General features: G+C 41.0%; 2 protein-coding genes across 2 annotated transcripts; one reads left to right on the forward strand and one right to left on the reverse strand.

The window, feature by feature from the left end:
• The first annotated feature begins 669 nt into the window (after positions 1–669).
• Positions 670–24,401, forward strand: inpp4aa (inositol polyphosphate-4-phosphatase type I Aa). The gene is made up of 24 exons (XM_085136409.1): positions 670–794; positions 10,040–10,298; positions 10,394–10,438; positions 11,959–12,077; positions 12,162–12,278; positions 12,453–12,532; positions 12,640–12,757; positions 12,999–13,089; positions 13,211–13,358; positions 16,092–16,222; positions 16,507–16,611; positions 16,718–16,826; positions 16,910–16,927; positions 17,056–17,227; positions 18,266–18,553; positions 18,645–18,792; positions 19,085–19,117; positions 19,770–19,942; positions 20,038–20,161; positions 20,607–20,874; positions 21,284–21,381; positions 21,477–21,589; positions 21,680–21,834; positions 21,922–24,401. Exons 2-24 carry the CDS (start codon positions 10,199–10,201, stop codon positions 22,052–22,054), a joined length of 2,886 nt encoding a protein of 961 aa, XP_084992535.1. The 5' UTR covers positions 670–794; positions 10,040–10,198; the 3' UTR covers positions 22,055–24,401.
• Positions 1,318–6,539, reverse strand: LOC146500487 (phospholipase A and acyltransferase 2-like). The gene is made up of 4 exons (XM_085136422.1): positions 6,308–6,539; positions 5,116–5,236; positions 4,733–5,031; positions 1,318–3,088 (listed from the first exon to the last, which is right to left on the reverse strand). Exons 1-4 carry the CDS (start codon positions 6,323–6,325, stop codon positions 2,999–3,001), a joined length of 528 nt encoding a protein of 175 aa, XP_084992548.1. The 5' UTR covers positions 6,326–6,539; the 3' UTR covers positions 1,318–2,998.
• Positions 24,402–24,749: the final 348 nt, after the last annotated feature.

Raw genomic sequence — 24,749 nt, forward strand, 5'->3', positions numbered from 1 at the left:
GGGCCAGTGGCGAGTTTCGGTGACAGAAGTTTTAGTTTTCACGTGTAAATCACGTGTAAATTGTCGCTTATAGATGACAGATAACAAAGGTTTATGGGTACACTCAAGTCATCACAGGAAAAAAGAAAGATCACAACACCCCTCATGATTCCTTCATTGCAAAAAAATTTTTTCCCATAAATTAACATTTAATTGCATTATTTGATCATATATATATATATATATATATATATATATATATATATATATATATATATATATATATATATATATATATATATATATATATATATCCTGCAGAGGAAAACGGATTTGAATGACACCGAAGGACTCACTGAATTTAATTTAGAGGGATAGTTTAAAGATTGTTTAAAGAAAACGTGACCAATTTTTTTGTTAGTTAATCATCAAAAACATTATTTGGGATTGTTTTGTGTACAGCTGTGAGATGCAGTTCATGGATGTCCTGACTGGCAGCAGCTTGATTTCTCAGGATTTCTCAAGATCACTGCCAATGGAGTAAAACTGTCCCTGGATAGAAAAACACAGAGAAACACTGACAGAACGCACAACAAAAAGGGAAAAGGCAGCTTTGGATGTCTTTTAACGAAGCCTGGAGGGAATAAATCCTGGCCGACATCTCCCCCCAGTGGACGGAGGAGGCATTACCACCTGTGTAGGTATTACGTCTCTGATGTGTCAGAGGGAGTCAGGGCGAGTCTCGACTGCAGACATCGTCGATGCGCGCAGGATGCTCATCAGCATGACAAGAAACCATCGCTTTTCTCTTGAAGGTTAGACATTTGTATTTGTTTCTCATTCCTCATATTATTATTTCACGGTTTCTCGAGGGTTTTTGCTCCCAGATATGAAAGCTGTCTCAAAGCGAGAGCACCGCCTCGGAGCGGGATCACAATATGACGTGTTTTACAGTCGTAGCAAAAAACAAATGAATAAAATAAAATATGTGCAGCTGATTTGTTTTTAATTTAAAACAGTGCTAAACGAGCTGTGGGTCACAACCCGCAGCACCGTGCTGCTGCCTCCCTCAGTGAGCATCAGCAGACATAATGACGCAATGTTTGTTATTATTTGGTAGTGTCGGTGAATGAGCATATATCCACGCTTTAAGTATGGTGTCAATGGGCCTGTCATTGGCTAAACCTTCCATAAATAGATTTGTAGTGGGAAGCTTCGGCCTGTTGTTTATTTCCACGCAGGCTGCCTGCTGAATAACACCCAGCTTTCTGCTGAAGCCTGAAAGAGTGTGTATCTGATATTAAGAGGTTATATATTGGGGGGGGGGGGGGGGGGGGGTTATAATGCACTGGTTGCATCCAGTATTATATTTACTGCTTTATGAAGCCAGAGTCCTCCCTGATGTTCCCAAGAGGCGGGGAAAGGATTAAATTTGATCTTCTGAGCCACTCTTTTCATAACAGAGCAGGCACTGGGTTCTTTGGGAATTCGGCTGAGCTTCCTTTATAATTCTCAGTTCTCTGAAGAAGACTTCTTTTTCCCACTTTCTAAATGTTCTCTTTGTATATTCTCGTCTTCTTCAACCAGTTTGATCAGAGAGCATTTTATGGCTCAGCTTCCATGATTATTGGTGCATCCATGTGCACGTGGCTGTGACAGACATTTCCATATGCCAAGTAAGCTGATTGTAGACCAGAGAGCAGCAAGGCACAGGCCAGCTCTGGACTGAATCTGAATCAATAAATGGAAATGAAGAAGAACATTGAGGTTAGAGAGGGACAAGGGAAAGGAAGTTGGCTTAAATAACAAAAAGAAAACAAAAACAAAAGAAAAACACAGGATTGATCACAAAGGGATGAGGAGAAGGAGGAGAAGCTGTGGAAGCGCTGCAGTGCAGCCGGTGCTGACAGCACCTGCAGGGGGTGAGCCGCCAGCCCAACAAACTGGGACACATTTGTTTCCAAAGCATCCCAGTGGACTCAGGAGCTCCAGAATCTCCGCACTCTTACTACACACCATTTCACCTGCTTCCCTGCAGCATGTTCACCATGTTTGTTTCCACACTGTTCAGCTAGAAAACAGAAACAGGGTCTCTTTAGTGTGTGATTGGAGTCAGATGTCACCTTCAGGACAGCAGCTGGATGAGATTTATCCTCTTGCTCAGTTTAGGATGACGATGAAGAATTAGCTGACACACTGTCTGACTTCATCCCTCTGGTGCAGGACAGAAACTTGCATTCATTTTGACCCTTATCATCTTCTTCAGCTGAACTCCAGTAAAACCAAATTAACATTGCAAGATTGTTGTTGTCATCAGCTTTGGTGGGTGTTTGAGATCTTGGAGTGGCCTTTTGTTTAATACACTGTTTCAGGTAGTTTGCTTTCAGATAAAATATGCATAAAACCACATTTACTGACAGCAGCTATACAGCGAGGTAAGCTTCACACTTAACATCAGCATAAAATTATGTCAAAGAGAAGAAATCAGATAGTTATACACTGTGGTCATCCCTGAGACCAGAAACAACCCATTGGTGTTCTTGGGTCATTAATCCAATATATGTTTATTGGTATCAGTATTTATAACAGCTGTTAAAGGAACCTTTTTTTTTTTTCAAAGTTAAGAAAAGATGGGAGAAACACCCTTCACCACACTGAATGTTGATGTTGCATAGTTCATCCACCAGAGGGCTCCCTGCAGCTTCTCTGTTGGAAGCAGGTGATCCCAGCAGCCTCAGAGCGTAAACGAGTAAACAAGTAAATAAATACAAATAACAAATGTTAGGTGAATTTGTTTATGTTTTGTGCCTGAAGAGAAAAATATATCTGATATAATATGAGAGCTTCAGTAGAACATCTACATTTTTGTTTTTTTATCACACGTTATCTTTTGGCGATTTAATCATCACGTGCTTTCAGCTTGCCAGCGTGTGGTTTGTCGTGGTAAACCTTATAGCTTCAGGGCTTTTGCTCGGCCAAATTATGAATCCCAAGATTGTTTTTTTCTCTGGAGGAATTATTAAAGATATTTTGCTGAGAAAAAGTTGACAATGTCTTTGAAAACTGTAGTTGCTCCTGTGCACTCTTCATTCTTGGGTTTTGCAGGGATCTAAAGAAAGAATAACCGTGTTATTAATACGATTAGCACTCATACTCACAACACTTCTACTACTGCTAATAATAATCTGACCATTTTCCTGTTAATATAAAACATATTTGGTTTTGTAAAATTTCCAGTACTTTCTTTCATATTGTACGCTGCTCAAACAACTTAAAGGAAGAGTTTTTAATCAGAGTACTGCATAAAGTCTGTTAGCGTCTGGGATACTGATCAGGTTATTTAAGTAGCAGACAGCGTTGTTAATCAGTTTCAGCTGGTTTGGTGTTAATGAAATTAACAACAGGTGCATTAAAGAGGCAACAATGAGACAACATCCAAAACAGGAATCGTTTTACAGGTATACTACTGGAATTTTTCCCCTCCTCCTTATTTCTGACTGGTTTTTCACTGGTTTTTGCATTTGGCTGGGGTCAGTGTCGCTACTCATAGCATGAAGTGCTATCTGGACCCTACAGAGGTTGCATAGGTAGTCCACATCAGTATGTTTCCCAGCACAATCTCAAGAACATGGAAGAGATTCTATAAGACAGGCAGTTACTCTAGGAGAGATAGACAGGGCTGCAGAAAGTCGTTAACCTATCAGCAGGTCTGTTGTTTGCTCCTTTGTGGAAGGAGGAACAGCATGAGAACTGCCAAAGCTACAAAGTGATGTCCAATAGGACACAGTGTGAATGCCTCTGACTAAACAATCACAATCAGACTTCATGAGGGTGATCTGAGTGCCTGACATTCACTAGTGTACCCTGTGCTCACTGCTCAGCACTGTGGAGCCACATTGGTACTTTCCATATAATACTGGCAGATCCACCACTTGTGTGCTGTGCTTTTAACAAATGAGAGAAGGGTCTGGAGAAGCTGTGGAGAACATTATGCTGCCTGTAAAATCGTTCGGCATGAACGGTTTAGTGGTGGGTTAGCGATGGTCTGGGGAGGTATATTCATGGAGCGACGCAGACCTCTAAAGGCTGGGCAACGGCACATGACTGCTATTAGGTATCGGGATAGAGTCGTTGGATCCACTGTAAGACCCTCTGCTGGTGTAGTAGGTGCTGGGTTCCTCCTGCTGCACAACAGTGTCTGGCCTCATGTGGCTAGAGAATGCAGCTAGTTCCTGGAGGAAGGTTTTGGTACCATTGATTGGCCCCCATGCTCACCTAACCTAAATCCAGTAGAGCACCTGTGGGACAATATGCTTCAGTCCATCCAACACAGTCAGGTTGCACTTCAGACTGTCCTCTGTGATGCTCTGGTCCAGATTTAGGAGGAGATCCCCCAGGAAACCGTTCATATTCTCATTAGGAGTATGTCCCAATATTATCATGCATGATTTCAAGCACATGAAGGCCATACAAACTACAGAGCCATTCTGAGTTGCTACAACGAAAATTTCATCAAAATGGAAGCGACGCAAAATATTTTCACTTTGATTTCCGGTGTCTTTGAATTCAACCCTCGGTTAGTTGGTAATTTTGATTTCCATCAAATGATATGGCATCCTTTTACCCAGTCCATACTAGTAGATATCTAGGCAAGATTTATGTTTCTATTCAGATTTTTTTAAAGCATTTTTTTGAGCAGTGTATTACCACATCTTAAATGATAATCAGAAGTTTTTTCGAGTGACGGCATTACCTGGTTGCACACAGCTTTCCCGTAGCGTATGAAAGTGGCAAAGTGCTCGCAGTTTAGAGTAAAAAGGTTATATGGAAGGGATTGATTGAGAAGGGCGTCACGGCGTAGCCTCATATCCTCAGGCGCTGAAGGTGTGAAGGCATGGCGATTGTTACTGACCAACGCATGGGCTCCATGTGGGACATTGACCTCACCAACAGGGACTCTGCGAATCTTGGTTTCTCCAAGGAGAAGGTCCCCACATACTGGCATGATTTTTTGCAGATAAGTACGAACAGTTGTCATTAGTTGCTTCTCATCTTGAAAGAAAGGAAACAAGAAATGTTAGTGTTATAATTTGCCTGTTTAATGAATGCAATGAGCAGCACTCATGTTTTACTCACCTGCAACTGCAAAATGGATTACATGTCCATCGTCATCATAGATGGCCCAGTGCGAATATCCAAGTGGGTAGGAAAACTCAATCAAGTCTCCAAATTTTGCAGTGGACACAATGTTATCAATCTGTGTTAATAACAGTTAATAATTAGAATACAAGAAGCAAGTAGTGACACATCTCCACCCACTACCACTCCCCATGTAGCCAGATAACAGGTTCAGCTACATTACAGAAAGTGGCTGACACATTTGTTTTTTTAGTACAGGCAATCTGCTTGTCAGAGGTGAAACTTACCCAGTTTCAGTTAGCATCTGAATACATTTAATGTTGCAGAACTATTATACTGTATTTGTATTATTTGCCAGACGGGCTGGTTTGAGTTTTTCAGAAAATGCGGATCTTCTGGGATTTTTCCATACAGCTGTCTTTAGTATTTACAGAGAGTGTGAGCAGTGGTTCCCTGTTTCAAAGTAGCAGTCAAAATACTTTGAACTGATAGAAAGGCAACAGCAACTCAAATACCAGTAGAGGTATGTAGAAGAGCACCTCTAAAGGCACAACACATAAAACCTTAAAGCAGATGGGCTATAGCAGCAGAAGACCGCACTGAGTAACAATGCTGTCAGCTAAGAACAAGAAACTGAGACTAAAGTTCACAGAGACTCACTAAAACTGAGAAATAGAAGATGGGCAAAACGTTGCCTGATTCAGTGAGTTTCAACTTTTCCTCCAACATCCGGGTATTAGGGTCACAATTTGGCATAAACAGCATGGATCCTCCATAAATCAACATTTCAGGCTTCTAGTGGTGTAATGGTGTGGTGGATCTTTTCTGGCACACTTTGGGCCTAAGCACCAGCTAAGCACCGTTTAAACACCACAACTAGCATGTGTACCCATCTACTGATGGCTGCCTCCCAAAAAATAAATCTGGAAGCTCAAATCATCTTAAACTAGTTTCATGAACATAATATTGAGTCCTCTGAACTAAATGTTACGAGATTACGGGATTCGGGGACACATCATGGATGGGGAGTTGACAAATCTGCAGCAACTGTGTGACGCTATCGTGTCAACATGGACCAAAATCTCTGAGAAATGTTCCCAGCACCTTGTTGAATGGCAGGAGGAATTAAAGAATTAAAGCAGTTCTGAAGGTAAAAGTGTCCAGTCAGTATAGATAGATAGAAACTTACCTGCTGTTGATAATTCATGGCTGACTCGCAGTTATTTAGGTTTAAAATGAGAACTCCTGCAGCTCTCCCAGTCTGGTGTGTTTGCTGCGCTACTATATTCAACAATTAACTAACAATAAAGTAAAAAACAAAGCAATTTCTGTCAAGTCTCCTCCCAGTTCCATTCCCCATCAAGTCAGTGAACAGGTTCAGCTGCATTACATCAAGTGGCTTTTCATAAATGAGCTGATCTAGCTCGAGGCGACCTGCTAAAGTTCAAACCGAGTGAAAAGGAGTGAAAAGCTACTTAAATAATGGTTTAATTAAATAATGTAATAGGATCCAAAGGAAGTCTTAGTGAAACTTACCACCAAATTCCCACTTCATTTTGTGTGTATGGATTGTAAATTGCTAGTAAACTTTACTTGCAATTTACAATTTACTTACTTATTCTGCTTCCCACTTTTCTACTATAGCTATACTATGAGCTGTTGTTTCAAGATGTGACAGACATGAAGGTTTAGACTGCTGGTTGGATTTATAAACATTTTAAAAATATAACCCTGAAGTTCAGAAAATGGAACCTTCTGTGTAATATAGCAGAAATTTGTGGGAAAAAATGGGGAAAATTCACAGCATCAAATAGCATCTTTTGCCAAAACAGCAGTTGAAAAAGTAAAAATGTAAATATTTAGTAAGTGATTATCATTCATCACTTCTAATGACGATTAAGTCTTTTAATTGGATTGGAAATTGGTTGTTTCAGCACTAGTTTCATCGCCACATATGTGAACTGCGTGTATCTGATGACCGTCAGACAGATGAAATGAAGATGATCCTTCGCTCCCTGTGGCTTTGCATTAGATCCTCTATTGGTTTCCTAGAGAGCTTCCCACAATGCCCCAGGCAGTGGCGATTACAGCGTGCTAAATGCAGACCCCACCGTCAATGACTCCTACACAGCCTAATGAAGCAGAGCATCCATGCTGTAATTGTCATTTGTTTAGATCTCACATGAAGGTGTGAAGACAGGAATTAAACTACCACGGAGAATCACACTGACTGAACTGTATGTGTGTGAGGTGAGTTCTAGCGCTGTGCGTGTGTGTCGCCGGGACGCCGCGTTTTCATTTGCACGTGTCGTGTGACGTCAGAGAGGATTCATGTGTAAAAATAGACTTCCTTTGCAGAGGTCTTCACACATGAATGGACAGAAACACTCACACACAGATGTTCTCCCCTCATCAGTGTAGCATCAAATAAACAGCAGCACACAGAGACAGATGAACGCATTGCCAGATACGACCCTCGTCTCTGTGTATGAGGAGGCAGTGATCACACTGAGCAAAGGCAGGTTGTATAGTTGTGTAAGCAAACATATACCAGAGAGGTTAACTGAGTCTGACATCTCACAGGAATTTGAAGCAGCTCATCGGACCACTTGCTGAAACCTTTTCATTTCTCTTAACATTACACGTTTGCTTCATGCATTTCTGGCACACAGTATTCCTTACCGAGGCTTTTTGCTTTCAAATCTCTTCTCCTCTGTCTTTGCTGAAAGGAGAGTGCTTACTGCAGAAAACAATAGTGCGACAGTGTGTCAGCTCACAGGACAAAAATAGATATAGAAACAGCTTTAATTACTTGCACACCAGAAAGGACGTGTACTCACTATGGAGAACTGTGTCAGCCCTGTTTTCTAAAATATTTTTCTAGGAAGAGGAGAAATGCTGCTGTGATTTACTGAAACATGTGCAGCGTACATGGTTGATCAAAATCAGACAGTATTTTTCTGAATCCATCCCTTTTGACAAGATCCTTTGACGTGATCCTAAACCACGACAGAGCCTCCACCGTGTTTTACAGGTAGCTGTGGACGCTCACTGTCCCTCTGCCTTCTCCTCCTTCTACCAGTGAACAGTACATGGATCAACTGAAGGCAGATGCATCTCTCAGGCCCTGTGTCATTCTTTGCTGGATTTTTCCTGTTTCTTAAGGACATGACTTTCAGATGCTGTTCATCTGCTGTAGACATTTTTTAGGCCTGACACTTCTTCACTTTTCTTCCAGTTTTCCAGTTGCCTCAGATTTTATTAACGCACATTGCACAGACTGCTGAGATATGCCAAATGTTTGCATAACAGGTGCAAAAATACTATTTTTTGCCTGTCAAACTGTGTTATCTTTGACATTTTTCACAGATTCAACTAAAGAAATGGAAACAAATTATGTGGGGTTTTCTGCAACAAGCTTCTAGTAACAGAGGATATAATTTAAAATTGTTTCTCTGCTAAGTTATCTGTAATGTGCAGACACAAAACTGGTTCACCTAATGAGTTTAGTGGCTTTTTAACGCTTGAATGATTCATAGGTCAATTTTAAGTAGCTTAACAAAGAAATCTTCCTCTAAATATTATCATGTACAAAGACCGGACTGAAATGAAAAATGTCCAAAGAAATAATTTGAAAGGCTTCCTCAAAGCCTGGTGAACAATTGCAAAGTCGAATATTAAAATAAAATCTGGATCCTTGTGAATAAAATATACAGAAATGAGGGGTGGCTTAAAAAACTTAACTTAAAATACTGACAATGCTCTATTTTTTCAACCATATGTTATTATTTTTGTGGTTTCACTGATTTCTTTTTATTCAGGCATTTAGCCTGAATAAAAATTGTTATTCAGACTGAAAGTTAAAGAAATCAGTTAACCCAAACAATAAACTTATTACTAATCATTTAAGAAAATAATTTCCAGATTAACTGATAATAAATAATAATCTGTGAATGTAGATCCACGTCTCCAACAGATCTAGATCAGCAGTGGTTTAATCTTTTGTCTCTTTCTGTTAGTTGGAAGAAGATGAAGTCAGGAGGAGATTGTTAATGTTGCACTGGAGCCAGATCTCCTCTGCTGGCACACTTGGCACAGCTTTAGTTTCCTGCTGTAGTGAATAATTTTGGCAGGTGCAGTGTCAGCACGAAATCAACAAACCCTACGTGCTGTTTCTTTTGCATTGTCAGCCCCAGTGAAATGGTGATTGTTGTATTTGCAGTTAAATTGTGAATAAAATGCTCTATCAGAGCAAAATAAATGCCATTGTTGCTATTAAAACCTGATTATATAGTGCAAGTATCAGTGTACAGACCTATCACTTGATTTAGACAAGTGCATCACATCTACAAGCCAGTTTTGTGAACGTGGTTTGAGAGGTTGTGGAGATTATGAGTTTTTCTGTTACGTCTGTTTTCTATGTGAGCATTTCTGATTTTCTTTACCTGTTCCTATGTTGGTTATTAGGTTTGTCTAAAACCAAGAAAGCACGAATAGCATCAGGACGTCAATTCAGTGTGCTGCAGTGCTGTTTCTTTTCTACAGCTGTGTGAAGTCTCACTTTTTTTCTCAGAAAATGTTCTCGCTGCCTATATTAGCACGTTAACATGGGGATAAAAATATTTAGAGCAATGACACAGAGTTGCAAAACCTACAGCGCCGTTCGCCTCAGAATGAAGCATCTGTGGAAACATCATCGAGCTATTATTAGTTATTCATCCTTTAACCCTGTGAAAAGAGGAATGTAACCGGATTTTGAGCATGTGTGCTGCAAAGCGGCTTCCTTTATGTGACTAACTGCAAGCACATTGCTATTTTTCGGAGCTCAGCTGCTGTCGTGATGATGAGTTTGATGTCAGTATCAAAGAGCTGAAGATGTCCAGTTCTGTCTGATTTGCCTCGTTTTCTTTCTTTCTGTCAGGTTCTGCAGTGACAAAAGTGTGACCGCTCAGATCCACACGCACACACGTCATAAGAAGTCTTACGCAAGAGTTTTGACTCTGTGCCTGCTCGACATTGTTCTGCTCGTCAGGCCTTTTTTACTCAAAAACAAAATCCTCGGCCCTGACCTGAAACCACCATGTCTGGGAAGGAGCGCAGCCCCCGCCATCGGCCATGGTCGGTCTACCGGGCTAATACGTTTGATCTCTCTGCTGAGATGATGGGGTTGGCTCTCTCAGGTAACCAAGTAACTGCTACCATGGTAACCTTACTTCATTGATAACAAAACTGTAAAGAGCTTCTGCTCATCTCTGTTTCGCTCTCTTCCCCACAGGCAGCAGTCAGGACCCTGATGAGCCGGTGCTGGAGTTCAGCGTGGGTATGTTCAGGATGTGTTTGTAGATATTGTTGCTGCACCTTACTGATGCACCAGACTGTTTATTATGTTCTACTAGAATTAATATAGTAGTGTTCAAATTATTTTATTTTGATCGATCCACAAATGCACGAGCATTTATGCAGCTAATGCTTGATATCAGAGTCCCTGTAGAAGCAAGACTCACCACTCAGCAGCCATCTTGGAGACACACATAAGCACTTAATTTGGCTGTTAATTTAATAAGTCACAACACAATCAAAATCCCCACAATAAGGAAATATTGAAACTTTTTTTGAACTCTTAAACCACATATCATCTTCCATTGCTGTCTCTGGATTTTGTCTCTGTTGATGTTCCTTAATCCTCTAAAGCATATTAACAAGTCACAGTGCTGCCAACACTCCAAAACCAAAAACTCATTTACGCATCACATGTCTGCAAGTCCACAGCTGGTTAACTCTTCTCAAATGCATTGTTTGGGTGTTTCAAAATTATTCCTTTGACATAGGGATGCATCAAAGCTACACTAATCTGTCATTAAGACTTTGGAGTAAGGTGCTGCTTATGCTCAACTCTGTGCAGCATTTAAGCATTTTTTAGATCGTCCCACTGCTCAGCATAAATTGCTAGATGCAGATGCAGTGAGACAGACATAGACAAAAAGCAAACCTTTATTTAGGATGATTTGAGAGGCCAGAATTACAAAGTCTGCAAGATGGTGAGGAAGCTGAAACCCACAACAAGACACAGGTGAACATCATCATAGACAATGAGACAGACGAGGAAGTTAAATGAAGTAAAGTTAAACACGGGACACTAGAGACACGTATCAAAATAAAACAGGAAGTGAAAACATAGACACATGAACTTAAAATAGTGGAGTTGACACAGAATGGTACAGGAAAATACTGAGGAGCAGTATTAAACTGAAACTATGAACCGAAGATTTAATACACATGAAAGTCAAGGTGAAAAATGATAAACAACAAGGAGGAGAACATCTTGAATAAGAACTCTATATCCAAAATACTATCTTCGTTTTTTTTGCAGCTGGTTCAGCTCGCTGTTTTCAGTGAACACTGATAAACCTGCTGTACAGTTCCTGCCCAGCAGGTGTAAAATCAGCTAGTTAGTGAACATTTAAGAGCATTTCGCAGCTGAAGAGTCAGAAAGTTCCCTAATAAGCAGTAAGAGAGCAAAAAATAAGACAGAGAGAGAAATGAGGCAAGAAACAGAAACTAAGGGGATAATAGTTCAACATGATTATTTGACTGTGATGCTGTGCTTTTGTTTTTTCATTCTCAGTCAGTTTAAGAAAAACTCATAAACATGATGTGTCCCCATAATTACTGGCTCCTATTTATGTTTTATCCACTAAAGAATTACTCAACAGCTGCTGCTTGTCAAGTACTAACTACTCCAACATACTATATTTAAATCCTCCCATTGCTACAGATTACAGACCATCCCACTGTTAAATCCCCCAGTTTGTAATCGCCTGTGTTTAAATGTCCCTGCAGCCTGCAGTGAGCTGGTGACTCCTGCACTGGACCGTAAGCCGACCAGCTTTGTGGCCGTCAGCTGCACCACTCCGCCCCAGGCCTTCTGGACTAAACACGCTCAGACTGAAATCATAGAGGTATGCTACCTTCTACCTCGCTGTCACTTCCTGCCTGCGGTTGGATGCTTACACAGCCTTTTCCCCTCGTCTCTCTGTCTTCAGGGCACCAGTAACCCCATCTTCCTGAGCAGTATAGCTTTCTTTCAGGACTCTCTGATCACTCAGCAGACGCAGGTCAAGCTTTCAGTCTACGACGTAAAGGACCGCTCACAGGGCACGGTAACCCCCACCCCCCACCCCGCCAAGACCATTTCTTACAAAGTCAATAAACTGTCTTTAGATTTTCCATTCCAAAAGTAAATAATGCTCGTCTTTAACAAAATCCTTCGTAGTTTACACTCATCTGGGTAAAACCCTTTAAATCCTTTCGGTTTGCGTGCTTTTATGTGACAGATGTACATGCTCGGCTCTGCCATGTTCTCCGTGAAGGAGCTGCTGCAGGACAAGCACCACAGACTGCACCTGACTCTCAGGTAACAGGCACGCAGAGCACAATGGGACTTTTCCGTGTTACGAACTGCAGGTTCCATTTGGGTTTTTCGGGACATTGCACTGACTTGGTTATCGCTTGATTTGTCAGGTCAGCGGAGAACGAGCGCGTGGGCAACATCACTGTCATTGCCTGGCAGATAGAGGAGAAACGTGAACAGAGAGCTCCTGTCGCAAGATTACAGAGGGGGGATACTGTTAATGGAAGGGTAGGAATTCACAAAAATGACTTTCGAATGAGACTTTGTCTTATTTTTAATAATTTCCTGATGTCAAAGTACATGAAACATACCAGGAATAACAGCCACGGGCTTGTGAATGTGCTTGAATTCATTAAAACAATATAAAACAATTTTATTGAACTTCCTGCTTTTTCTGACTTTTTTGGTAATGTAAAGGTCAGCAGCACATCCTTCTTTATGCAAACATTGTTGTTTATGTGTGTATCAGATGGTTCTGCCTGTGGATGAAAGCCTAACTGAATCCATGGGCATCAAATCCAAGTCATCCTCTTTGTGTAAAGATCCGCTGCTGAAGGCTGGTGAGTGTACTCTTATGTGAGCTGTTGCTACTCCGAGCTATTGGAAAGTTTCACAACCAGTAACATGTAGTTTGCTGGCAGTAACAATGGCAGTGCTCATTTATATTTTTCCTTGTTTTAGTGTTTGGTGGCGTCATGTCACGGACGTACCGTTTCCCCACTACGGATGGTAACCACCTGCGGATCCTGGAGCAGATGGCAGAGAGCGTCCTCTCCCTGCATATTCCTCGACAGTATGTCAAACTGCTGCTGGAGGAGGATGCTGTCAGGTATAATGTGAAAGATGTGTTGATGCTTTTTGAATTGATGTCAACATCTAATAAATGTGAACCTTTTAAGAAAGCGTTCTCTACATGCTACCATAGACTGTATATAAACGACGGACGTGGTTCTGTATTGTCGCTAGTTGGTTTGTGGATTTTGAAGCCTCTGGTTTAGTTTTTACCTTCTTGGCATTTTGAAGCTGTAAGTGATCACATTTGGATAGGAGGCTGGATCGCTAAGCTATCAGGTTAAACTAGCATGTTTGGTTGGCACATGCTTCTTGTTTGTACAGTTAGCTTTTACATTTTAAATACTCCACAACTTCACAAACACGTGTAGGAGCAGAGATTCAAATTAGCTTAGGTGATGCCTAGTAAGCACATGTTTTGCCATCCATCTAGCTGTGTACCCACGCATTTCTCAGTGAATGATTTTAAGTCAGTTTATTGGTTTCAGTGTCTTTGTTTGCAATTAATCACTTTGTTCATGGACTGAGAAGATTCTTGATTGTTTTAGTTTGTCTCCCAATATTCTCAGTCTTAGAGGCTATTTCTTTGTTAATGCCTCCTAGCAACTTAAGCAGCTTCTTTCTGTCTTTCTCCCAGCTGATCTCTTTTCTGGTGAGCTGCTGCCTCAAAGCAGCATTTTCTGCAGCCACCTCCTGGTTTTCCTTCTTTGAGTCTAGAAGGGCTTGTTGCAGGCTGTGCAGCATGCTGTTGGGAGCATGTGCGTGTTGCTGGGCAGCAAAATCAGGCTCATTTGTTTCAAGTGACTGAAAAACACAAAGTACACATGTGACAGGTGAAAATGCTGACCCATCTCAATGCTGTAAACAGTCAAAAACATAGGTCTTAACTCACACAACCGTTTTAGCTGTTTCAGTAAATACAGTCACTCAACGCTGAGAACAAATATTAGCAAGCATCTGTATAATAGTCACAGAGTTGTGTCATACAAACTGTAGGTAAATAAAAAGGCATTCAGGCCTGAGATGATGCAATAAACTGTTACTTCGCCTGTTGCATTGTCGCGTTTCTCCATATTGCCTAAACACAGACAGTGTAGACCTTCAGTTTTTCTCCTGGTTATTTTCCTCAGTCTTATTTCTGTAATTGTTCAAATGGTATGATTCTGGTTTGGACTTCAGACTGTAATTGATGGAATTCTTCACAATTTTACATCAAAATATTATTATGTCCTGTTTGATTGAGGGGATCAAAGTGCTGTAGTTGTCATAGCAACCCAGTTTGTTTGCTCTGTGTAAGAAAAACTTAAACTTGTACAAGTAAGTTAATGTAAAACAAATTTAATGGTCATGTTATGTAGCCAGCAGTACCTAAAGCTATGTAGCGGACACAATCGTCTGTACATATAAAATGTAATCATCCACACAAAATAAATTTTGCATTCATGTCTGAAGGATCTGATAGATTCCAGTTTGTGCTTGTAAACAGGTAGTTTTATTTTCATCTTATACAGGCTTCCCTTGGGCAGTGTTATTAGAAAACATTGCACACATTTTGCAGATGATACACAGTAATATGTAAGTATCATCTATGATATGCAGATAATGCAGAAGCCAGTCGATGCAAATCACTTATTTAACTACAGGCATGTCTTAAAGACATAAATGCATCCTGTGATTTTCTTCTACTAAATTCAGACAAGAAGGACGTGATTGTACTCGACCCTAAAGAGTCAGAAAGATGGCATCTAACTAGATACTTACTCTGGATGACATTACCCTGACCTCCAGTAACACTGTAAGAAATCCTGAAGTTATTTTTATATATCAGGATTTGCCCTTCAATGCACACATTGCACAAATATGCAGGGTTGCTTTCTTTCACCTATGCAATGCTGCTAAAATTAGAAACATCCTTTCTCAAAGTGATGCAGCAAGAGTACTGACAGGGATGAGAGATCGTATTTCTCCTATATTTGCTTCTCTTCGTTGGCTCCTTCTAAACCGACGATTGAATTTAAAGTCACAAGGTCATCCCTTAGTTATACTGCTGTATCCTCAGACTGCTGCAAGACTCCCCATATGTTAATATGCCAGTGCTGTATCCTCTCTTTGTTTCTTTCCCCTCAACCCCAACTTTTGACGTGACAGCAGATGGCTTCTACTCCCTGACCCTGGTTTTGTTGGAGGTTTCTTCCTGTTAAAAGGGGATTTGATTGTAGGGGTACTCTCTGATACTGTAGGATCCGGGTTGCTTGTGTTTGAGCTTTCCAATAAAGGTGACACGGGTCATTCCATATAAATTAGTCCACGTAAATGACTAATTACTGTAATTTATTTATTTGTGGTGTTATTTGCTCCTTTAACTTTGCATTCTTATTATAGTAATGCTGTGTTTTTGTTAGATTTGTGAAGCTCTTCTAGATGCATCTTACTTTTTATTTTTTTACAACCTTTTTCCCTGTCAACAAATGACACTTATGAGGAATCTAACCAAGCGTGTACTTTTCACAGATTGTTTCGATTAAATAATAACTGCTTGAGGGTAAAACGCTGCTTAGTATTCCGAACCCCAAAAATGGCAAAGATTAGAGAAAAAGGTTTGAAGAGATATCTGCAGGCTTTCCCTTAATGGTTGACTTTAATGTCTGTAACTGCTTTACAGTTATGTTCATTTGCTTGTTCAGTTTATAACTGAATGAGCAGCACAAAATGCACTCTGTGAGCTGCTCCGTGCATCGGCTGGATGCACTGATTGTTGCTGCATGTGCAGGGTGTGCGAGCTGGAAGAACTGGGTGAGCTGTCTCCATGCTGGGAGAACCTCAGGAGGCAGATCATTACTCAGTACCAGACCATCATCCTCACCTACCAGGAGACCATAAGTGACCTGCATGAATATAAGGGTTAGTTCCATAATATACATTGTAAAGGGCCATTACACTGATTTTAAATGTCAAAATTAGCCTTGCACAATGTGACCAAAATGTATTGTTTTACAATTGGCGATGTTTCCTGATGTCAGGAAGTAAACAGCATCAACCCCCTAATAAGATAAATGTTACAACATTGAAAATATAGCCTTTCTGACATCATGTACAGCTGTTAGTGGTTTTTAGTCATTATTTTCTCCATCTTCCTTACACAGAATCACAAACAACTGCTTTTTCTCATTTCTGCTGCCCCACAGGTCCGTCATTTAAGTCTAGCACCTTGAAAGCTGAGAGGAAGTTGGAGTTCATCCCCACTAACCTACATATCCAGAGGATGAGAGTACAGGGAGAGTCTGGTTACGGTACGAATTTGTCCACAAATGTTTAATGCATGCTTTCTGTAACTTAATATTCATGTTTTTCATGGATTTCCTCCCTTCTTAATTTTATTTTCTAACCTTTAATCAGACCGGACATACGACGTAGTAACTATTGGTGCGCCTGCAGCACATCACCAAGGCTTTAAAGGCTGCGGTCTCCGAAAGCTGCTGCACAAGCTCGAAGAAGCCAGGAAACAGTGAGTTGTTTGAAGCTTGCGTGAGGATTTGGTGGTTGTTTTTCATTTGAAGTTTATAACAAACCATTTTTTTATTCAATCAGAACCCATGGAGAGGAGGGGTAAGGTTCTCTAAATACTATTACAAGTTTTAAAAGTGGATAAAACCAAACCACACTTGTTTCTCAAGTAACCTCTTTTTCTTTCTTGCACATGCATCAATGCACGCCTGCTGCTCTGCTGGCTCCAGCTCTAAAGCAATGGCATACCAGCCTCAGGATGTTGTAAAAGCAAAGGAGCTGATTGGTCAGATTAACACTCTTAAGACACAAGTGTGTTACTACACTGAACGTCTGTCCCGAGCTGCCAAGGAGCGCTCAGCCAATGCTTTGGAGAGAACTCTGGCCATCCTAATAGAGAAGGTAAGACTGAACTGCAGGGATACTTAATATGTACAGTACTGTGCAAAAGTCTTAAGCCACCATATAATCATATAAATAAATAAGACAACGCGTTGAATGAAGAGTCAAAGCGTTTGCACCATTCTACTTCGCTAGAAAGTCCATATTTGTTATGACCACCTTTATTCTTTTTCAAAAGTGCTATTTTATGCCTGTTGAACTGTGTTATATTTGGCATTTTGACAAATTTAACAAAAGTAATGGAAAGAAATTATGTGTTTTGTGATTAGTGTCTAAATTTGCAAATTAGAATCAGCTCTTCAGTTTTATCTTATATGTAAACACAACACCAGTTCATCCCTTGATTTAGGTTCCTTTTTTGTGCTTGAATGATTAATAGGTCAGTGTTAATGGGCTTAACAACCAAAAACACATTCGTCTGTCAACAGTCAGGTACAAGGACTGGACTGAAAGTCTCCAAAGAAATACTTTGAAAGACTTTCAGAAAGCCTGGAGAACTATTTTTGAAGACCAGTTAATAAAAATTGCAACATCAAAATAAAAAGGTCATTAGAGTTAAAGATTCATTAGAATTAAAAGACAATACAGGAAAGGAATCTAAAAACCTGACAAACTAACAAGGACTGAGGGAACTCACACAGATTAAATCCACACCAAGCAGAGAAAAGCACAGAGTAAAAACATAAAAGATGACATAAAGAAAAAAGTGACTGGAAGAGACACACAGGAGAGGGCACTGAAACCACAGAGAAATGAAAAAATAATAAATGAATGATGTTGCAGATTACAGCCAGTGCACTAGCACTATATATCACGACAATGCTGACATCACTGTGACTGCCAGGCAACCTCTGACTCACACAAACACAGACTGACCAGGATGAAAAAATAATTCAGTTTCATTGTATTACCTTTAAGAGCCAGTTAATAAATGTTAATGTGTTAACGTGTTAACGTGCTTTCATGTAATGTCTGTAGTGTAACATTTCTCAGTATAACTTATCCATCTCCGTCTGTCCTGCACCGCTGCTCCTGTAGACTCGTCAGCTCGTGACCGTGTGCGACTCCAAGCTGCTGTCCACAGCCATCGTGGCTCTGGCAGCAGCCCGCCCAGAGTTCTCTCAGCAAAGCACCCCGTCGCCATCCTCCTCCTCCCTCTCGCCCTCCTCTCACTCTCCGTCCCGCTCCCCCTCTCGTCACCCCACCTCGCCCTCTCGCTCTCGTGCTACCACCTCACCCTCTCGCCACACAGCTCCTCTGGAGGGCAGTGAAGGGACTAAAAACAAGCGCGCTTCCATGCAGGCAGATTTGCATGAAGAGGAGTGGGTAAGAGAGGAGTCCATCTGCCACTTTTGGTTAATAATGTTTTTTATATGCATGTATATATGTTTGATTTGATTGATGGTTATTTGTGCAGGAGAAGATTTGGCTAAACGTGGATAAAAGCTTGGAGTGTGTGATCCAGAGAGTGGACAGGCTGCTGCAGCGGGACAAACTCCAGAGTGACAGCAGCTCTGAGGACGTCTTCCTGCTCGCCAGTGACGAGCCGGGTAACGCTAAGAAAGGTAAACGCACGTAGACAAGAGGTGGATTTTTGCATGAATCCACGTACTGAGTGAGCTCAGCCGTCTAATATGAACAAAGGTACAGGTATAAACTTTCAGGAGTCTCTAGTCGTCATCATCATCATCATTATCATCATTATCATCCCTCTCAACAATCTGAACCAGACCCTGGCATGCTGTCTCAGTCCTGTTAATCATCTCTATTGTTTAACAGCTGAAATAAATCTTTAAGATACAAGTACAAGTGGAAATCTGTCCGTATCTAAACATTTTTATGTTCTCTCATTTGCAGAAAGCAGCCCAGAGGTTGAAAAGTCATCCCCAGGTAGGAGCACTGTTTTCTTTACGAACAGTAGGTACATGAAAAAGTATCACAGTGCAAGAGCCGATGATTAAAAAGGGGCAGAGTAGATTAAAAAACACACACAACTGTAATTAGAATGAAAAAGACATCACATGTAATGTCACATGTAAGCAGATCTTTAAAAGAGGAGGCAAAAACACAGTGTCTTCAACATTCTCAGTCTCAACTTTGGAACAGCCAGGAGGGCTGCAGGACCCGAGGCTGCTAGCTGGTTAAATAAAATGTTTCTGCTACATAGCCTGGGCCCAGATCTAGACCTGCTTTGAGTGATCAGTATTAAATTAAATGATAAAAGCCTATAGTGAGATTGTGGAGAGAGCCAGGATAGCAGCGATGTGATAGTTTCTGCAAAAAGCAGCAACATCTGATAGAATCAGGGGAGATCTCTCACTTTTACACTGATGTTTGACTGGTGCAGGCAAAAAAAAACAACATTTTTTTCTCTGTAATTCTTTTGTTCATCCTCCAAATTATTGCTATTTTTAAATAAACCAAAAAAAAGAAAGATGTTTAATGAAAACTGCACAAATCATTTTATATTTGCAGACACTGTGGGTTTGCAATTTCAGTATTTCAGTATTTCTGATAGAAACGTCCTCTCAAATCCCTGCAGGTGAGTGGAGCGACGCCCTGTATCCTCTCCTCACCACGCTGACAGATTGCGTGTCTCTGATGAGCGACAAAGCCAAGAAAGCCATGGTGTTTCTGCTGATGCAGGACAGCGCCCCCACCATCGCCATGAGCCTCACCCTGCAGTACCGCCGCGACGTCGTCTTCTGCCAGACGGTCTGCCGCTAACTGCTATGAAACCCGTGCACATGTAGGCTTGGACGTTTGTCATTACTCAATGATTGTGATGATGTGATGTGTGCCGTTTACAGCTCACCGCTCTGATCTGCGGCTTCATTTTAAAGCTGAGGAACTGCCTCTGTGACTCAGGCTTCCTCAGGCAGCTGCACACCATCGGCCTGCTGGTGCAGTATGAGGGCCTGCTCAGCACTTATGGTAACTTTGTTTGTGCATGTTTGTGTATATAGAAATACGTAAAATCACAAAAGACTGTGTGCATCTTCCACTAATGTCAAAGAGGATGCTTAGTCTGAACAGTAATCCTCATCAAGATCTCCATGAAATTACACAGAAAATATTGTTATTATTATTTTTAGTAAAATTATTTTTAAAGCATTGCACTTCAAATAATAATAAGAATGAAAAAACTATAATTTCTATAGTATAATTTTAAGGTAATAGTTGACTTATGATCTGTTTAGAGGTACAAAAATTCAAAAGCTGCTGAAAAACCAATATAAAACTGGTTACAAAGCTTCCTTTAACAAACTAAGTTTTGTGGTTTTTAATGTCTTTTAATATTAAAAGTCAATCAGAATTGACTCCCTGTCCATGCCCTGATTTTGCTGTTTGTTGTTCTTCCTTTGCCACATAAATGAAGGCGAGGAGCTGGCCATGTTGGAGGACATGAGCGTCGGAGTGATGGACCTGAGAAATGTCACCTTTAAAGTTACCCAGGCAACTTCTGGTTTCAGCCCCGACATGCTGCCGGTGATTACGGGGAACAGGAGCGGCTTTAACGTCAGGGTCCCGATGCCCGGGGCGATGTTTGACATGCTGCCACGAGAGATCCAAAACGGGATGCTGCTGCGAGTTCAGCCCGTCCTGTTCAACGTTGGCATTAACGAACAGCAGACTCTGGCTGAGAAGTGAGTCACTGAGACTAGAGGGCAGGAAAGGTAGAAAGAGATACCCATGCCAAGCTTGATAGGTCAGTCGGAAAAAGGCCAGTGAGCAGCACATTCGGCTTTAAAGCATATTTTTAAACCTCTGGCTGAATGAGGCTTGTTCACTGCATGGTCACTGCATAAATGTTCTCTCTTGCAAGACAACAAATTTTGATTTTTCTTAAAAAATGACTGTAAAGACGAGATTTTAAGTTACTAACATTTAAAAACTGGGTTGATACATATGTGCGCTCGTTTTTATTGATGTTGCATTAAACTTTGAATGGCTGTGCTGGAAGTGAACCTCCTTCAGTACAGAAAAGCCAGACAGCAGCAGGCTATGTGTTATATTAATGAAAACTTTTAACTCTTAAATCATGTGTGTGTGCAGGTTCGGAGACACATCGCTGCAAGATGTCATCAACATGGAAAGCATGACTCGCCTCAGCTCGTACTACGACCAGTTTAAAGAGGTTCTTCCAGAAGACTGTGAGTGAAATACATAATTTATTAGTGAGAAAAGTGTATTTTCCCTCCTTTTTTTTTGTTCTTTGCTCACCACTCATCCTCTGTCATCTCCTCAGGTCTCCCTCGCTCTCGTAGTACCACCAGCGTGAACGAGCTGCTCAAACTGCTGAGCCAGAACGTGAACGCCAAGAAGAACAAGAACGTGGAGATCCTGTGGCAAGCAGCTGAGGTAGACTCATCATCACCGCCTCTAATTCAAGCCCCTGAAGCGTAAAAGCTCTGTCTCCTTCTTCTAATCCCTTCCTCCGAATCCCCAAAGGTGTGTCGCCGCTTGAACGGAGTGCGTTTTACCAGTTGTAAGAGCGCTAAGGACCGCACGGCCATGTCTGTGACCCTGGAACAGTGTCAGATCCTGCAGCAGGAGCACGCCCTGGCCCCACAGGTCTTCTATCAGGCCTTGGACTGTATGCGCAGGTCAGTATCTGCATCTAAAACACACTGGAAAAATAGTCATTTGCAAAAAAAGGGAAAAGAAAAAAACGTATGACTTCTGTCTCACAGCGAGGGTTGCAGGAGAGAGAACACCATGAAGAATGTGGGATGTCGTAAATATGCCTTTAATGCCCTCCAGCTTAAGGCCTTTCCCAAACAATACCGCCCTCCAGAGGGGACATATGGGAAGGTCGAAACCTAAGCGGACTCTGCTATTTGGCAGAAACCAAAAGACTGTAAGGGGATGGAGAAGATGGCGCCACACAAACAAAAGCACCAACACAAACTGGAACAGCAGCCCTTTGTTCTCTACTTAGTCATTGTCATTGTTAAGATAATAAATGTCCAAGTGCCAGTGCTCACTGTAGATCATTTTCTAGCAGACTCCTGTCCCCTCTCAGTAGTATTAGATTCAAACACTTTTCACACATACTTCACAGCCACAGTCAGCGTTCTGTGTTACTTTGTAGCCAGTGTGCAGACAGTGTTTGCTGCTGTACCAGTTGTAGCATTGGGAAGCGTACAGTCTCTCTGGATTTATTTTAAGGAGACGTGCAAAAGCCTTTAGCGTTTTAGAAGAAAAAAGATGTGGCACACAGGTGTATTTGTACTCAGCAGAGTAGCTTTTGTTGACGCTATCACACCATCAGTTAAGAAGTGAGACTGCTGATTATCTACAAAACATAAAAAGCATTGAGCCCTTTTCAGACATTGGATTCCCACTGGCTTTACCTAGTGTGTCATTGACACAAAAGTCATTTTACTTTTCACGTTCATCACATAAATCCCTACTTTCAGTTGCTCCCTTATCCCAAAGGGTTCACCACAGCAGGTAGCTCTGGATGTATGATCTGTTTTCTTTCCTGACTCAATCCCAAAGAAGAGTTTGTATCACCAGCTGGATGTGAATCTGAAACGTTTTGCTTGGCAAGCACACATGTGTAAACCACTACATTAACAGAGCCTCAGACATACTGTGGGGGTAATAATCATTTGATCACTTGCTCAATGGAGAGAGACAGAATATGAACCAAAAATCCAGAAAAAAACCTAAAGCCTAAAACAACTGAAGTCTGCTGATTTCTGGATTCTCTCTTGGCTATTTCTTAGACAGGAAGCTGTATTCATGACTGCCTACCATGTTAATGTGACTGAATGCTGTTTACAATGTTGAAATTATTTTGAGTTAGCCTGCCGTCACAACTTTCTCAGAAAAGTGACCAAAATGCTGTTTTAGACAGAAGACGTGAGGTTCAGATGTTGCCAGACTGTAAGGAGTGCATGTCTGAAAGGGGCTTTAAATTTATGTGCATATTTATCTGTGCCTCACCACAAACACAGCATTTGTGGTTTACATCAAGCCAAGCCTAAAGCACTTGGCTTGATGTAATATAAATCCACTACATAAAACAATTTCCATCTCATAGATTTTTGTCCTCTGTCCTACTTATTTTGGCAAATAACGGGGAATAATATGGGAACAGATATTAAGGTTTGTTCTTTTTGATCAACATATAAAGACAAGTTTAAACGACAAGACAAGAGAAGCTAGCAAGATGTCACGGGATGCTAATGACCTATCTCCTGCTGTTGACTTTAAATCCACTCTAGGCAACATACAGGTCAATAAAGTTAATCAGAGCAAGCGTTGTCACTTGTTAGAGTTGTTTCTCTGGAGATAAGCTGCTCAGCAGAATCTGCAGGAGTTGTTAAAATCAAAGAGCTTATTTTGTTTATTTTCCTTAGGCAGCCGTCTCTTTGTCTTTCTACAAACACGTGAATATTCTGCACCACATCACTCCAATACAAGCACAGTTCTTTGACGAGTACGGCATATATCTGACACGACTCTGACATTTTTATTGAAATGATGTCTTACCTAACTTCTGAGGTACTTCTGATGCTACGCTGGAAGCATTAAAGGACAAATGGTGGCCTTCAGAGTGGTCCATCACTTTATTCCACAACTCTTACATGTCTAAGGAAACATTTCTGCAGGATCATATGCAGCGCTATGGTGGTTTGAGAGCCCTTCAAACTTCTAAAGTTTTTTTTTGATTAAAGCAATGTGTGTCTTTTTCTCAGTTCTCTGAAAGATTATGCAGAAGTTCTTGATTGGAATCAGAAATCTTATTCGTTTTGCCTGCATGAAAAGATCTTCAGCTATATGTTATTGCAGCTGTACACCTCTGCAGTGATGTATGGGATATATGCAGTTTTGACTATCAATGAGAAGTTGATAAAGGTTTTTAGACTCAAGTGAAATAATGCATATTGCATTATTGTGATAACGAACACCTCTTTTGTTTTCGGTTTATTAGCTGTTTGCTTAAATTCTATAATGTGCAATACTTGCAGAGAAAGGGGTTTTATTTTGACTATGTTATTTATGTTCACATGGCTGGTGCTGCCAAATGCTGTTCTAGTTTCATCCATTGTTATCGAGTAAGTTGTGACTTTGATCTGACCAGTTGTATGTGCACACAGGATGAACAGGTTGCCTAGCAGCGACCTGCACACCACAGAGGTATGAACTGAAGCTGGATAATGAATAAAGGCTTGTCAATGGCAAAGTGGTGTGTCTCTGAATTATGCATTATGGTTAATTTATGGTACGGTGGCATGTTGGTGCAGTGGTTAGCACTGTTGCCTGCTCCCTGTGCCTGGGTGGGTTCTTTCTTGGTAATCTGGATTTTTCCCACAGTCAAAAGACATCCATTAAAATCCATTAAAAATTGATAGAAAACTCATATGAAGAAAAAGAGGTATTTTGCTTTAACCAGCCTACATCAGTTTACTTCAAACAGCCAGCCAAATTTACTGTATGAAGCACCCTAGTTTCACCTAGTCAAAAACAAAGGACAAGGTGACTGAGCTTATTTGGGACACTGGGGTAA

This window comes from Neolamprologus multifasciatus, chromosome 16 (assembly GCF_963576455.1).
Source record: "Neolamprologus multifasciatus chromosome 16, fNeoMul1.2, whole genome shotgun sequence".
NCBI classification, from domain to species: Eukaryota; Metazoa; Chordata; class Actinopteri; order Cichliformes; family Cichlidae; genus Neolamprologus; species Neolamprologus multifasciatus.